Source organism: Mustela nivalis (assembly GCF_964662115.1).
Source record: "Mustela nivalis genome assembly, chromosome: 12".
Classification (NCBI taxonomy): domain Eukaryota; kingdom Metazoa; phylum Chordata; class Mammalia; order Carnivora; family Mustelidae; genus Mustela; species Mustela nivalis.
The window spans coordinates 7,494,285-7,509,436 of NC_139031.1; the positions used below are offsets into that span (position 1 = coordinate 7,494,285).

Below are 15,152 nucleotides of genomic sequence, written 5' to 3' on the forward strand. Positions count from 1 at the left end.
CCCAGCTAAAAGCTACCTAACCCAGACAGCTTTGCAGGTGTGGTCATGTAACTAAGTTCCAGCTAACGATTTGTACATGGAAATCGTGTATAAACTCATTTTCAGAGGGAGAAATCACCCTTTCTTTATCCCCTTCTTACCTTCCATCTGGAACGTGAATATGATGGCTGGAGCTCTAGAAGCCCTATTGGACCCTGAGGATGTTATCAAACTTCTAAGAATGTGAGTGCTGATTGTTGGAAGGATCATGGGCTTCTTTCACCCCCAAAAAGAGAATTAAGGTTACGTCTTGCTTAAGGTTTATTTATTTATTTTTTATTAAGTGCAGCTCAACTTAGCCAGCAATCAGTGACTCTCAACCCTGTCTACCCACCTGAAATCTCGGGAGTCTGCAGAATCCAGGATGGTCAGACGCGATCCCTGGAGATTCTGATTTAATTACCCTGAGGCACGGCCTGATGATCCGTCATTCTGAATGTTTCCTAGGAGATTCTAAATTCTATGAAGCCAGACAGTGGTAATCAGTGATCAACGTGTAGGATGGAGGAGCATCAAATTCCAAAATTCTTTCGGAAGGTTGCCACAGTCCTATTCAGAGCTCAGGTTTAGATGTGAGCTGCGGTAAGAAAGAAGCTGTAGCGACAGAGGGCCCAGCCTCTGTGAAAGGCCCCGGAGAGGCGGCTGGCCCAGTAAGGACAGCGTGACGGAGAGCTTCATGTGGAATGGGCCTGATCTCTCGGAGGGCCACAGAGCACACCAACAGACAGATGGGCTGCGTCCGCAGGGCATCCCCAGGGGGCAGGTAACTGCCCCCTGGGGTTTCAAACCCGATGGCTCAGCTCTTTGCTGTAAACCACATGACAGGACTTGCAATTTGATCCTTTTTCATGATCGATTCTTAGGGAGGATGCAATTTTTTTCCGCCAGAAACTATCACGGACCCCTCTCCTTCTAAAGCCTGCTGGGGAGAGGGGGCTGGAAAGTGAGCTGTGTTTTCTCCAAAAGCTCTCTGGCATCTTGGTTCTGTTTTCCTCGAGACGGCTAAATCATCTCTTTCGTTGGAGTCCATTTAGCATTCTGTCGGAGCGGGTATTTATCTCGGGAACCTGCCGCACGCTCTGAACATCTGACAGGCTCCCACCTGATTAATCCCTCTTGCTTTCGTGTCATCAATATTATTTAGGGGCAGTGGTCAAACCGTATTGACAGTCCGCTGACATCTTCTCCGGTGCCCAATTACCTTTCTGTCATGATACAATCCGAGAGGTGACAGGAGATTCTAGGCTGTGCCAAGCAAGTTGGCACCAAAATATCCCCGAGACAGAATATGATATATCATTTTTATGCCTCCTCTGGAAACGAGGAGCGACATTTCCCTACCCCCGTTAGCCAAGAGGTCTTTCAAGCCCGCAGGGACGCTTCGCATCTGGAGCTGTCCAGCACGCGCCTCGGAGGGCCTCGCTGCTGCTTCCCATTTCCGATCCCAGGGCGAATTCCTAATGAAAGAGCAGGAGCCCCTGCCTTCGGCTCTGAGCTCTGACCCACATACTGAAAAGTAGTTACACTTCTAAACGAGCTTTGGAGCTAGGCTTTCCAGGAATAGCCTCTTTAGATGCAACTTCACGGTGCAGGCAAATTGACCGGCAGACTTCACAGCGGAAGCAGAAGGACTCAAGTACAGGGGGCCGTGGGACCTGCCTGAAATTGTCTCAGGCCCCATGCTAACACCGAGACACACTGAAATCTGAGGCTAAGCTGGTTTAAAATAAACACTTTCCTTTCTCTTCCTCTTCTTTCTTTCTTTATTTTTTTAAGGATTTTATGTATTTGTCAGAGAGGGATAGACAGAGCATAAGCAGGGGAGTGGCAGAGGGAGAGGGAGAAGCGGGCTCTCCACTGAGCCCGAACTGGGACTCGATCCCAAGACCCTGAGATCATGATCTGAGCCGAAGGCAAACCACTTAACCAACTGAGATGTCCCTCCTCTTTGCTTTTTTAAACAAAGCTTAACTTAATGAGGATGGCCTTCATTAGATTAAAGGTCAGCTCCATTTATGTATCTAAAAAGGAAATGTATTGATAACTATCCATTTTAATACTTTTTATTTTACACACTCACGCTCACACATTTATTTGAATATTGGCTATTGTTTGGTCAGGTTAGCAATCAGAAGAGCGTCCCTCGTGACGGATACCCATACTACTCATAGTATCACACCCTCTATGAGCCAAGAATCAAATCACAGTCTTGAGATATGAAGGGACTGTTGTCCCAAGCAGGACCCCAGAAGGTTTAAAAATACCAGCATGAGTTTTACAGAATTCAGATCAAGGTGATAAAACATCTCAACATCATTTGGCAGCAGGGAAATAAAAATCAAAACCACGATGAGATACCATCTCCCACCAGTCAGAATGGCTAAAATTAACAAGTCAGGAAACAACAGATATTGGCAAGGATGTGGAGAAAGGGGAACCCTCCTACACTGTTGGTGGGAATGCAAGCTAGTATAGCTACTCTGGAAAACAGTGCGGAGGTTCCTCAAAAAGTTGAAAATAGAGTTACCCTACGACCCAGCAATTGCACTACTGGGTATTTACCCTAAAGATACAAATGTAGTAATCCGAAGGGGCACAATTCACCCAGATGTTTATAGCAGCAATGTCCACAATAGCCAAACTATGGAAAGAACCTAGATGCCCATCAACAGATGCATGGATAAAGAAGTATAATGGAATACTATGCAGCCATTAAAAACCCCAAACCTTGCCATTTGTAATGACATGGATGGAACTAGAGGGTATTATACTGAGTGAAATAAGTCAATCAGACAAAGACAATTATCATATGGTCTCCCTGATATGAGGAATTTCAGAGACAACACGGGGGTTTAGAGGGTAGGGAAGGAAAAATGAAACAAGAGGGGATTGGGAGGGAGACAAACCATAAGAGACTCTTAATCTCACAAAACAAACTGAGGGTTGCTGTGGGGTGGGGGAATAGGAACAGAACAGCTGGGTTATGGACATGGGGAGGGTATGTGCTATGGTGAGTGCTATGAAATGTGTCAGCCTGATGATTCAAAGAGCTGTACCCCTGGGGCAAATAATACATTATATGTCAATAAAAATAAAAAACCCAGTATTCTACATGTGGTTCAAAGGGTAATGGCCTAGATATTCTGTGTCACAGTGCTAAATGGGAGAGAGACCTCCTCCCATTTTTTTTAAGAAACTCATTCCAATATTGGGGCTAGCAGAATCAAGAATGGAGATGCTTTTGTTCTGTTGTTGAAACTTATTCTTCTATCTGCTTTCTTAGGAAAATAGTATGTATTGTTATGTAACAGGATGTCTGTGGGGGCCCTTACTTTTTCATTTTAGGTTTTTTTAAAAGATCTATTTATTTACTTGAGAGAGAAGAGGGTAGGGAGGGAGAGGGAGAGAATATCAAGTTGACTTGCCACCAAGTGTAAAACCTGACATAGGGCTGGATCTCACAACCCTGAGTTCATGACCTGAGCCAAAATCAAGAATTGAATGCTTAGCCAACTGAGCCACCCAGATACCCATCATTTTAGATGTTTAAGCTACTTATAAACATTTTAATTTTAATTTAATGGGTTAGCTATGATCATGCCAAGACATTCAAAGGCTAACTAAGATGCAGAAGGGGATAAAGAGGAGACTTCCGTAAGACCCTCATATCCTCGTCCACTGTGTTAACTATTAACGGTTCATTTTGTGTGGTTTCCAGAACTTGTCTATACATGTATAAGGGTTATAGCTGTATATGCAATTTTTTAAAAAACAGATTCAGGGGCACCTGAGCCTGGGTGGCTCAGTGGGTTAAGCCGCTGCCTTCGGCTCAGGTCATGGTCTCAGGGTCCTGTGATTGAGCCCCGCATCGGGCTCTCTGCTCAGCGGAGAGCCTGCTTCCTCCTCTCTCTGCCTGCCTCTCTGCCTACTTGTGATCTCTGTCTGTCAAATAAATAAATATTAAAAAAAAAAAACTCCTATCATACAGATTATTTGTCAACGTTCTTTTTGCATTTTTACTTTGGCCATTTTTCTATGCAAGTATTTGAGTGTCTACTCCCTTCTTTCCTTCAACAACCTAACATCAGTAATAATTATCTAAAATTCTATTGCTGGAAATTTCAGTTTGGGTTTCTTTTATTTTGATTACTACAAAGAATGGAAAATCCAGTACCTATATTTGTCCATATTTGTTCAAGAAAGGCAATGCCATATAGTAAAATGCTCAAAGAATATGTGTTTAACTTTTGATAGCACTATCCAAACTGCCATTAAAAGGTGTCTTTCTTGCCATAGTCTATACAGAATATATATTAAAAAAATTTTTTTCTTAACATGCCTTGTTGTGTACTATTTAAGCATGAGTTTGGAGTTGGCCTGCCCAGGGTTTGAATCTTAGCTCTGCCACTTACTAACTGTGTGACCTTGGGAAAGTAACTTAACCTCTTTGGGGAAGATAAAATAGTACTTTAATTATAGGGCCAATGTCATGTTTAAATGACATGATACATTCAAGCTCTTGAAACAAAGTCTGACACATAATTAATATCCCTAAATATTCACTATTATGATGCGAACAACATGGCAAATGAGAGTGCATATATAAATATTCTACTTTGAGTAAAAATAAACACGTTTCAGGGAAAAATATTTAAAAAGATTAGATGAAACTGTTTAGAAACCATGAAAAAGTGTGTAATGATTACTTTTCAAAATATTCTAAGTACTTAACAGTTGTTTGGTAGTAAGCTAACTGAATCAGTTGTTTCTGATTTTAAAACAGTAAAGAGGTTCTCTGCTGCCTATAAAGAGCTGGTCGTGGGTTATTTCTGGCCCAGGAAGGACAGACCTACAGAGAAGCCAGTTCCATTCGGGGTGAGTGGAATGGGACACGCAAGCAGGCATGTGCCTGGCCTTTCTCCGATGGAGGTGGGAACGGCCCACTAACTTTAACACGCGGACTTGCTCTTGGCTTTTCACCGGGCTCATCACCCCCTCTGTATGTGTTCATCTTGGCCAAGACACAATCACCCAGAAATTCTACAAGCAGAACGAGAGAGGGGCACTCAAGCAATGACTGGCACGCCTTCACTGGTAATTCCGTTTTTGGAACTGCTAATTTCAGATGTGATGATTTAGCTCATTGGGTTCGGCTGCAAGAGACCAGGAATTATCCAGTGGTGGGCACTTCGCTGAGGCCAAGGCTCACTTAATTGGGATTCTGGCACGGTAGGTGGGAATATTTACTATTGCTGCGAATAGTAAATCATAAATGTTAAATTACATTCAATCTCAGAAATAACTGTGCAAAACTTCTCACAGCATAGATAATCAGGCAATCACTGAGATGGTTATAGTTCTCACAGGCCATTGTCGCTTTGCTGGGAGGCCTGCTTGTGTCCTGAGCTATGGTCTCCTTTATCCCAGCCCCATTTTTGTGTATTTTACTCTAGTGAATGATAATAAATGCTTAGATTGTTTTTCTTTAAGAAGAACATAAAATATGTGGTCTATTTGTTTAAGCCTTAGGTTTAAAACTTAGAGATAGCTATAAACATTAAATTCATAAATCATTAAAAAGATAAAAACAATGTTAATAGTCTTCCTTGATCATGATGTTACAGAAAAACACTGGACTGGAAGTTTGGAAACCTGGGTCTAGATCTTCTCTCTGCTTCTCATTTCTAATATAATTTGTGAAACATAATTTACATTGTCCTGGGACCCCATTTTAAGTAACTGTAATTTAAGAAATTGTTAACAATTGTTGCTAGGGTTCCATTCAACATTCACGTAGTAAAAGTAACACGCCCGCCTGTAATTTTAAACAATCATTTACGACGGCGCTTTACCAAATCTCTGCATGGACTGGGAAGGGTTATCTGTCTACGTTTTGCCGACACGGGAACTTAACAGAAGCCAGTTGTGCTGACGTAGGTCACACACACAGGAGAGGGCATGGTAGGGCTTCGCCCCATGTCAGCCTCCCTCCATTTTACTCAAATGACTCACAGGGAGTGAGGTCACGATTAGTGGAGAGAGTCACTTCCTTAGCTGGACACGGAGCCTGAAAGCCTGCGCTTCGGAAGTGGGACCTTCATTTGTCCTTCCACGTATCACAGCAAGTGTGGTCTCACGTGTGTGAAGTTCACTTGGACTCAGGCACGGGGTTTCCCGTCTCCCAAATCTCTTTGCGCTCATCTGTGGCAGGACAGAAAGATCTGGATCCCCCATGATCTTGGGAGCACACATTCCGGGTTGCCTGGACAGTGAACCGGCTGGGAAGCGCCCTCCCTTCTAGTCAAGGAGGTTGCACCTGAAGTCAGGTTCCTAGAAGGGCTGTGGCCGCTCCCTGTTCTGGGTGAAAAGAGGACCTCAGACAATGCCTGTGAACAGCTGTTTCCTTTGCGCAGCCAGTTGGTGCACTAAGATTACCTCCACCAATAACACTGCTCTCATTCTTGCTCTCTGGGAAGTCAGGGGAGCAAGGGTTTCCTTGGAACTAGACCCTGCTGTGTTCAGTACCGCAGTCTGGCTCCAACATCTCTGCCTGAGGTCAGATGGGGCTGGAGGACCTATACCTTGTCTTTTGATGACGTCTGATGTGAGCCTTGCCAGTAGAGCCCATCCACCCCCTGCCACGTGGTGTCGTAGACTTGGACTTGGGATCTGTTGCTGGGCCAGGGCATGAAGGGACTCACTGTCCACAGTCTTTTTTCATGTCTAAAGATTCATTTGGAATCATTAAAACTTGGAGGGAAATTGCAGAGTGAAGAATTGCAAAGAACTATGTGTCCATTACTACACAATTTACAGACTCTTTTCATAATCTATATTCCCATTTGCTCTCACGCTTGTCTGCCGATCGAGATTTATTTTTATTATACAGACAACAAATCTAAGTTTCAGAGTGGTTAAAAGCTGCCTCAAAAGAGGCAAATCCGGGCCATTTTAAGAACATGGTTCACAGAGCAGACCCTCTGGCAGGGGCTGGTGAGTTCAAAGACCAGTAAGCCCTCACCGGAAGCTCTCTTTCTTGTCTTAAATAGAGAAGATCATCTTAATAGCTATTTATTATAACCATATTCATTATATATTTCAGTTTACTCAAAATATAGTGCCTCTGTTAGGGGACATTAGAAAACTTTACAGAAGTGGAGAGGTGAGGGCTAGCGGTGAGGGTGTCTTCACTGCTACTGGTACAGAAGGGACCACACACCGGCCATCCTGGGGACCCTGAAAGACCAGGAACAGGTATGAGCCAATCAGGGCTCCAGAGACTGGCGTGTCTGTGAGCCCCAGGGAATAGGTCTGTCGGCAAGGAGTCTTCTCATCTGTGATCTGAATTCAGGTATGTTCTTGGAAGTGATTTCAAATGCAAATACATTTCTCTGAAATCTCTATCTCTTATCAGTAATCCCATTAATGGTGCCCCTCTGGATTTAGACAGGATCTTATGCCGGCACCTCCAACTTAATCCTTTCAAAGCTGAACTCCTCATCTACTGCTCAGAGCTTTATTCCTTAGCCTGACGCGTGGCTTGGCTTCTGCTCCATTTCCAAGTGCCCAAAGGGGCGTCTACCCAGACTTCTCCCTTTCTTCTCATACAGGCCTAACTATCTAGTCCTGCAGATACCACACCTCCCAAACATCTACATTTTCCTTCTCCTTGGTGGCTGTGCCTTCAGCCTTTGATGCCTTTCAAGGACTGTTGTGGTCTCCCCGCCCCAGCCCCATGCTGACCTCCGTGGGGCTTGTGGCTGATAAATTCAAACTCCCACCATCCTTGAAAAGAATGGAAGCTCCAATGCTGGACCTCCCACAAACTGAGCAAGACTGCGGTTCCTCTCCTGTCCGTATTGCATTCCAAATCTACTTCACTGATGGCTCCCCAAACTGCCCGAGCTGTCTCGTGCTTCTCCTCCAAGACGATCTTCTAAGGAAGAGTGAGCCTAACAAATTCTTACTTCTCTTCCAAGCATCCTTTTTCCTGTGAGGCTCTTTCTAACCTTTTCCTCTAATCCTGCAGTTAGATTTAAATTTTCTTTTTTTCTTTTTAAAAAGGATTTTTACTTATTTATTTGAGAGAGACAGAGAGAGAGTGAGCGAGCGAGCATGTGAGCAGGGAGGGGAGAGGCAGAGGGAGAAGCAGACTCCCTACTGAGCAGGGGGCCCGATGGCAGGGCTCAATCCCAGGACCCTGGCATCATGACCTGAGCCCAAGTCAGATGCTTAACCAACTGAGCCACCCAGGTGCCCCTAGATTTAAATTTTCTTCCACTGTTTTTGCTGTATCCTGCAATGACTTCGTCAGAGGACTGATTTTAATATGCTATTTCTGTGGGCTTTGTCCGCCAGCTAACTTTTGAGTTCTTTCAAAGACAAAGTGCATGTTCCATTTACCATCGTGTCCCTAGCACTGACCACGATGTCTGACAAAAATGAATTTTGCTTGGATGCATGCACTAGATTTTCCTTTCCCTGACTACTGAACCGTCCTCCGTGGTAGGATGAACACTGCATTGCTAGACAATGAACCATCTGGGACGGTGCTCCCACGTCTCCTACTCGGAGAAAATGCACTCAAAGTCAGCTTCTTGAAGGGAGCAGGAGTCAACGATGAAGAAACAAATGAATCAGAGTCCACAGACCTTGCTTAAGGACACACAGCCGGTAAAAAATGACAACAAGATCATAAATCCAGGCAGATCTTGTTCTTCCCATTCACGGTTTGCCCCGTACCTAGAAGAGTTGTTGGCACAGAAAATTCAATCGGCATCTGTTGAGTTAATGAGTGACTGCAGGAACGAATGAAAAGTTAACTTCAGAGCCCTGTGCCTTTGGCTTCTGCCCTCCTGACTTCCAGACTTGGTGGAGTCTGTGAATATGTGTGTAGAGACATCTTTCAAACAAATAAAATTAAAAACAGAATATCATGATTTTCTCTTTACAGTAAACCACAATTAAAGATTAATGGAGGGGCGCCTGGGTGGCTCAGTGGGTTAAAGCCTCTGCCTTTGGCCAGGGTCATGGTCCCAGGGTCCTCGGATCGAGCCCCGCGTCGGGCCCTCTGTTCAGCGGGAAGCCTGCTTCCTTTCCTCTCTCTCTGCCTGCCTCTCTGCTTACTTGTGATCTCCGTCTGTCAAATAAATAAATAAAATCTTTAAAAAAAAAAAAAAGAGTAAGGTAGCTATTTCTGCATGCACGCACATTTATGCACGATTCCAGAACACTGGGATATATGGGCTTGGCAATTCACTTCGTTTACTAAAAGAAAAATGGCTTTTGGAAAACAGGTAGACACCGACCTGGAAATCACATAACTTTACGTTCAGAATTAGTTTTCTGTTAACTGGTAGAATGAACTTGTCAATTGTCCTTCTAAACAGTGTGAAACACAGGCAGACTGAAGTAGACTGTGTGTGTTCTTGAGGAAATTCAGAGCCAGATTCGTGCCCTCCGCTGCTGTCCAGAGGCAGGAGAGGAACACAGAAGGCCCTCGTTGGTTCGGACATCGTGAGAAGCAGGTGCACCCTGTGTGCTTCTGGGGAGAGCCCTACTTCGGTTTATAGTCTTCCACCCAAACTTCTGGGGCCTCTCTTTTTCATGCTGAATGACAGCTGATTTTATCTTTGTCTGTTACTGACACAGACCCAGCCATCCACTGTGAAGCAGAACAAAAGCCAGGAAAGTGATGAAAGAACCCCGAAATAGATCTTTCTTGAACTGATCTGTATCAGAGTTTTAAACAGTTCAAGGCAGGAAGGAAAGGAGATCCGTGAGCACTGTTGCTGAAGACAGAGCAAGGAACGACTTTTTCCCTTCCCTTCCCCTCCCCCCTCCTTTTTTCTTGTGCAGCTACTCAAAGCAAACAGGGTCGGAAGGGGAAGCATTCACAGGAGACTGTGCACCGTGGCCAGTCCCCGGCCCCGCGCGTGAGCTCCCTGCCCACAGTCATTCCCTCCACTGCTACAAAGCACATTTAACAGTGTAAATCACCTTCTGCTACATGGTTCATTATTCTTCTACTGAGTAAAACAGAAACACATCAATTATGTGTCCGCTTATTTCTGAATGCACACCCTCGTAACACTGACCTCTCTCTGTTTTTATATTTTTGTGTGTGTTTCTGACCGTGGTCACCCGGGTTAGCTCCCAAACACTCCTAACCCTTCCTCTTATTATTTCAGCAATTTTCAATGTTCTCTGCTACAGAATTAGTCTGACCGAAAGGCACACGGGGAGGGGAGCTTGCACTCACCACTGCTTGTAATCCGCGTCACAGTTACAGTAGTATCTGGGGTCTGTGCAGTTCCGCTCGATGCCGCAGGCGCACTTCTGAATGCCAGGCCCGGAGCCGCCCCAGTAGTAATGCTTCTCATTGGCTTTGCCGACCCACCAGGTGTAAGGGCTGCCATCTATGAGAAAAGGGAAAGACGCCATGAAGTGGGCTAGGCTTGACCACGCTGATGTCAACTGTACACCTCCATCCGCAGAGGCAGTGTTGAGCCCTGGTAGACTGAACATCACGTTACCCTCTCACAAGTAAATGTATTTCAATCAAAGGAATATTTAATAAAAAAAAAATACAACAGGGAAAAAAAATACAACAGAGAATGGGAAGCCTATGTTTCCCTACCAGGATAGGTACCTCTTTCCCTGGAAGAAGCTGGGACGTTCAAGCTTCAGTAACTTAGGTGTCTACTCGGAAGAGAGGCTGGCAAGATGGGGATGACCATGATGAAGGCATGTAGTTGGGGCACTGACTCTGTAAATTACAGCTAAGTTCATGACTAATTGTGCTTTTCTGGGAAGCAATAGTCAAGGGGATCATAAACTATCGAGTCAAATGACCTTCATTGTATCTCAGTCTGATCCCCTTATTTTACAGGTAAGGAAACTGAGGTTTAGAAAGCTGAAGGGATTCTCTCAATCACACTGTAGATCTGTTCCAGCCAGAAATTCGACGCTGTATCTCATAAGACATCATACAACGCTCTTATACAATACATGTGCCTTTATTATTTGGCCTAATACTCACTCATGTATTGGCTCATTCATCCAATCATCAAACATCACTTGAGTTTCCATTGTGTGTTAAACATGGTAAGAAACTCAGCAGAATTGATGGAAGAAAATGATACAGATTGAACCTAGTAAGATTTACGACACACAGGAGCCCGAGTGAGGGAAAGGAGGCCATGAAGGAAGGTTTCCTAGAAGACGTAAGATATTGGAGCTAGGTGTTGAAGGCTGAACGGTCATTACCCAAGAGAATAAGGACGTAAGAGAGGTAAATGCTTGTGGGCAGAGGCAGCAGAATGCAAAAATCAGAGAGAGAAAGTTCTAAATGGAAAACATACGTAGGAGTGTATAGGTAGAATACAGAAAAATAAAATAGGGCTGAAGAAGTATGTTTGAAATTCAATCAATATTTCAAATATAATAATAGGGCTGAAGTAAAATAGGGCTGAAGAAGTATGTTTGAAAGGGTAGCAGGGGTAGTAGTAGTAGTAGTAGTAGATGAGCGCCTCATACACAAAATGTCTTTGTTCAAATAAGAAATTACTTCACATTGGTTTATTCTTGTAAGTGTTTACTTCCTCCCAACACAAAGAGACTGGACTTCATCCTGTAAGTAATGTGAACCAATTTAAGGATTTAATGCAGGCAATTATCAAATTTATATTTTAAAGATCCATACAGTATGATGAAAGATTTCTGGGAGATGAAGTCAGGGAGGCCAGATGTGATGCTCCTATGTTAACACAGAAAGAAATAATAAAACAGAGTGGAAATGGAGAGGAAGATAAATTAGAAAGAGCTTAGTGAGATATAATTGGTGTAGGATTTGGGGATTAGGGTGGGAGGAAGGGTCGGAAGTAATCTCCCTACTTCTGGCTTGGCTGATGTGTTCCTTCCTACCTTCCTTCTTAGGTAGGAAGATAAGAAGTTTGGGGAATGTTGAAGAAAGGATGATGAATTCAATACATAAACTAGGCAACTGGCTGTAGAAGACTGGATCTTAGGAACATTCTTTGGGCTGAAAATCATATTTTAGGAAACATGAGTGTTAAAGAGACAATACTGGTTGCAGGAGAGACGCCACTGAAATCTGCTGGATTACAGGAACACTTGAAGAAGAAAAAGAGAGGCAGATGGCCATCACGGACCCAGTAGAGGGAGCAGTCAGAAAATAAGCAAAGTACTTCCAGAAAACAGAGTGTTCAGAATTACCAGATTATTTCATAGGGAAATCCATGGAGATGCGAATCTTAACTTTTTCTTTTAATTTGACAGCTGCAAGGTCACAGGAGACTTTGTTGGAAGGAGTTTCAGATGAATGATGGCAAGATGAAGCCAGGCAGCGGTAGGCGGGGAGGGTATGGAGGGGACGGAGGGGAGGTCCTAGGAACAGCTTCTCTTGCCGGAGCCTGGGAGGCAATGGAATCTATTGGGGGTGGTGCCAGCCAGGAAGCTAAGAAGGCCAGTCAATTAAAATCTTCAGGTGTATGGCTAGAATTTCATTAGGAGAACTCACCCACCACTTTGGGGATGCTAGGTAGACACTTCTGCCAGTGTCTGCTGTACAAGTGCTCAGAAATAAAAATGAGGCAAGAGCCACACTGGAATTGCATGAAGATTGCTGCAGAACTGTCGTAGATACACCAATCATTTTTTTTTTAAGGTAGACAATTTATTTTTATTACCGAAGTATAGTTGACATATGATGTTATATTAGTTTCAGGTGTACAACATAGTGATTCAACAATTCTATACATTACTCAATGCTCATCATAGTAAGGACAGTCCCCATCTGTCACCATACAATGTTACTACAATATTATTAACTGTATTCCCACTGCTGTACTTTTCATCTTTGTGAGTTATTTATTTTATAACTGGAAGTTTGTAACTCTCAACCCCCTTCACCTGTTTCACCCACCTCCCACCCTCTTTCCTTCTGGCCAACCATCAGTCTGTTCCTTGTTTGTATGACTCTGGCTTTTTGTTTGTTCATTCGTTTTGTTTTTTAGATTCCACGCATAAGTGAAATCATATGGTATTTGTCTGTCTTTGACTTATTTCATTTAGCATAAGACCCTTTAGGTCTATCCATATTGATGTAAATGACAAGATTGCATCATTTTATGACCAAGTAATATCCTAATACACACACACACACACACACACACACACCATCTTCTTTATCCATTCATCAGTCAATGGACACTAGGGTTGCTTCCCTATCTTAGCTATTATAAATAATATTACAATAAACACAGGGGTGCATATATCTTTTCAAGTTAGTGTTTTTGCTTTCTCTGTGTAAATACTCCGTAGTGGAATTGCTGGATTGTATGGTAGTTCTGTGTTTAATTTTTTAAGGAAACTCCATACTGTTTTCCACAGTGGTTACACTACATTCCCACTAATAGTATATGAGGGTTTCCTTTTCTCTACATCTTTGCCAACACTTGTTACTTTTGTCTTATAGATAATAGCCATTTGACTAGCATGAGGTAGTATCTCCCTGTGGTTTTGAATCGTATTTCCATGATGATGAATGATGCTGAGTTTCTTCTCATGTGCTTGTTGGCCATCTGGATATCTTCTTCAGAAAAATGTCTTATTCACATCCTCTGCCCATTTTTAATCAGATTATCTGGGGATTTTTGGATGTCCAGTTGTATAAATTCTTTATATATTTTGCATATTAACCCCTTATTGGATATATCATTTGAAAATATCTTCTCCTAGTCAGTAGATTGTCTTTTCATTTTCTTGATGGCTTCCTTTGCTGTGCAAAAGTTTTTTTTTATCTTGGTATAGTTTATTTTTGCTTTTATTTCCCTTGCCTGAAGAGACATATCCACAAATATGTCACTAAGGCTGATGTCTAAGAGATGACTGGCTATGTTTTCTATTAGTAGTTTTAAGGGTTCATGTCTTATATTTAGGTCTCTAATTCATTTTGAATTTATTTTTATGTATGATGTAAGAAGGTAATCCAGTTTCATTCTTTGCATGTAGCTGTCCAGTTTTCCCAACAAAGAGACTGTATTTTCCCCCATTGTATATTTTTGCCTTCTTTGTGTTGATTCACTGACCATATAAGGGTGGGTTTATTTCTGGGCTCTCTATCCTGTTCTAGGGATATATGTGTCTTTGGGGTATGTGTGTGTGTGTGTGTGTGTGTGTACGTGCGCACACACATGTGTGTGCCAGTATCACACTGTTTTGATTACTACAGCTTTGTAATATATCTTAAAATTTGGGATTGTGATACCTCCAGGTTTGTTCTTCTTTCTCAAGATTGTGTTGGCTATTTGGGGTATTTTGTGGTTCCATACAAATTATAGGATTATTTGATGTATTTGTGTGAAAAATGCTACTGGTTTTTTTTTTTTTGACAGAAATTGGATTGAATCTATAGATGGCTTTGGGTAGTACAAACATTAATTCTTCTAATCCCTGAGCATTTGTTTGGGTTGTCTTCAATTTCTTTTATTAATATCTTATAGTTTTCAGAGTATAAGTCTTTCACCTCTCTGGTTAGTTTTTTTTTAATTTTTTAAAAGATTTTATTTATTTATTTGACAGAGATCACAAGTATGCAGAGAGGCAAGCAGAGAGAGAGAGGGGGAAGCAGGCTCCCTGCTGAGCAGAGAGCCCGATGCAGGGCTTGATCCCAGGACCCTGAGATCATGACCTGAGCCAAAGGCAGAGGCTTAAACTGAGCCACCCAGGAACCCCCTCTTTGGTTAGTTTTATTGCTAGATATTTATTATATGTTTTGGTGCAATTGTAAATAGGATTGTTTTTACAGTGGGCAATTTAAAGTCACGAAACTCTTCTGGGAGGTTCGGGCTTGATGTTGTAAATGAGCAAACACTCCAAACTTAGAAAGGCATTAGACAGTCTCCTACTTCATACATATTTCTAGGTTTTCCACTTGTGCTGACTTAATTTGGAAAAGTTATTATTTTTTCCCTTTGCTAGATCATGTATATCATAAGAATTTTTAAAAATATATTTGACCTGATCTGGTGAACAGCAGAAAGGGAGATTTCAGTACCCTGTTCTGAAGGAAGGAAGAGGCCAGGTCTTTG

The 15,152-nt window shown here is 42.7% G+C and overlaps 1 protein-coding gene across 1 annotated transcript in view; it reads right to left on the reverse strand.

Annotated features, from left to right (window-relative positions):
* The window catches only part of CNTNAP2 (contactin associated protein 2), a 1,362,616-nt gene that overhangs the window by 405,530 nt on the left and 941,934 nt on the right, over positions 1 to 15,152 (reverse strand). Inside the window, exon 13 of the mRNA XM_082693594.1 lies at positions 10,301 to 10,457. Within this exon, the coding sequence (XP_082549720.1) occupies positions 10,301 to 10,457 (157 nt within the window). The remainder of the gene's footprint in view (positions 1 to 10,300; positions 10,458 to 15,152) is intronic.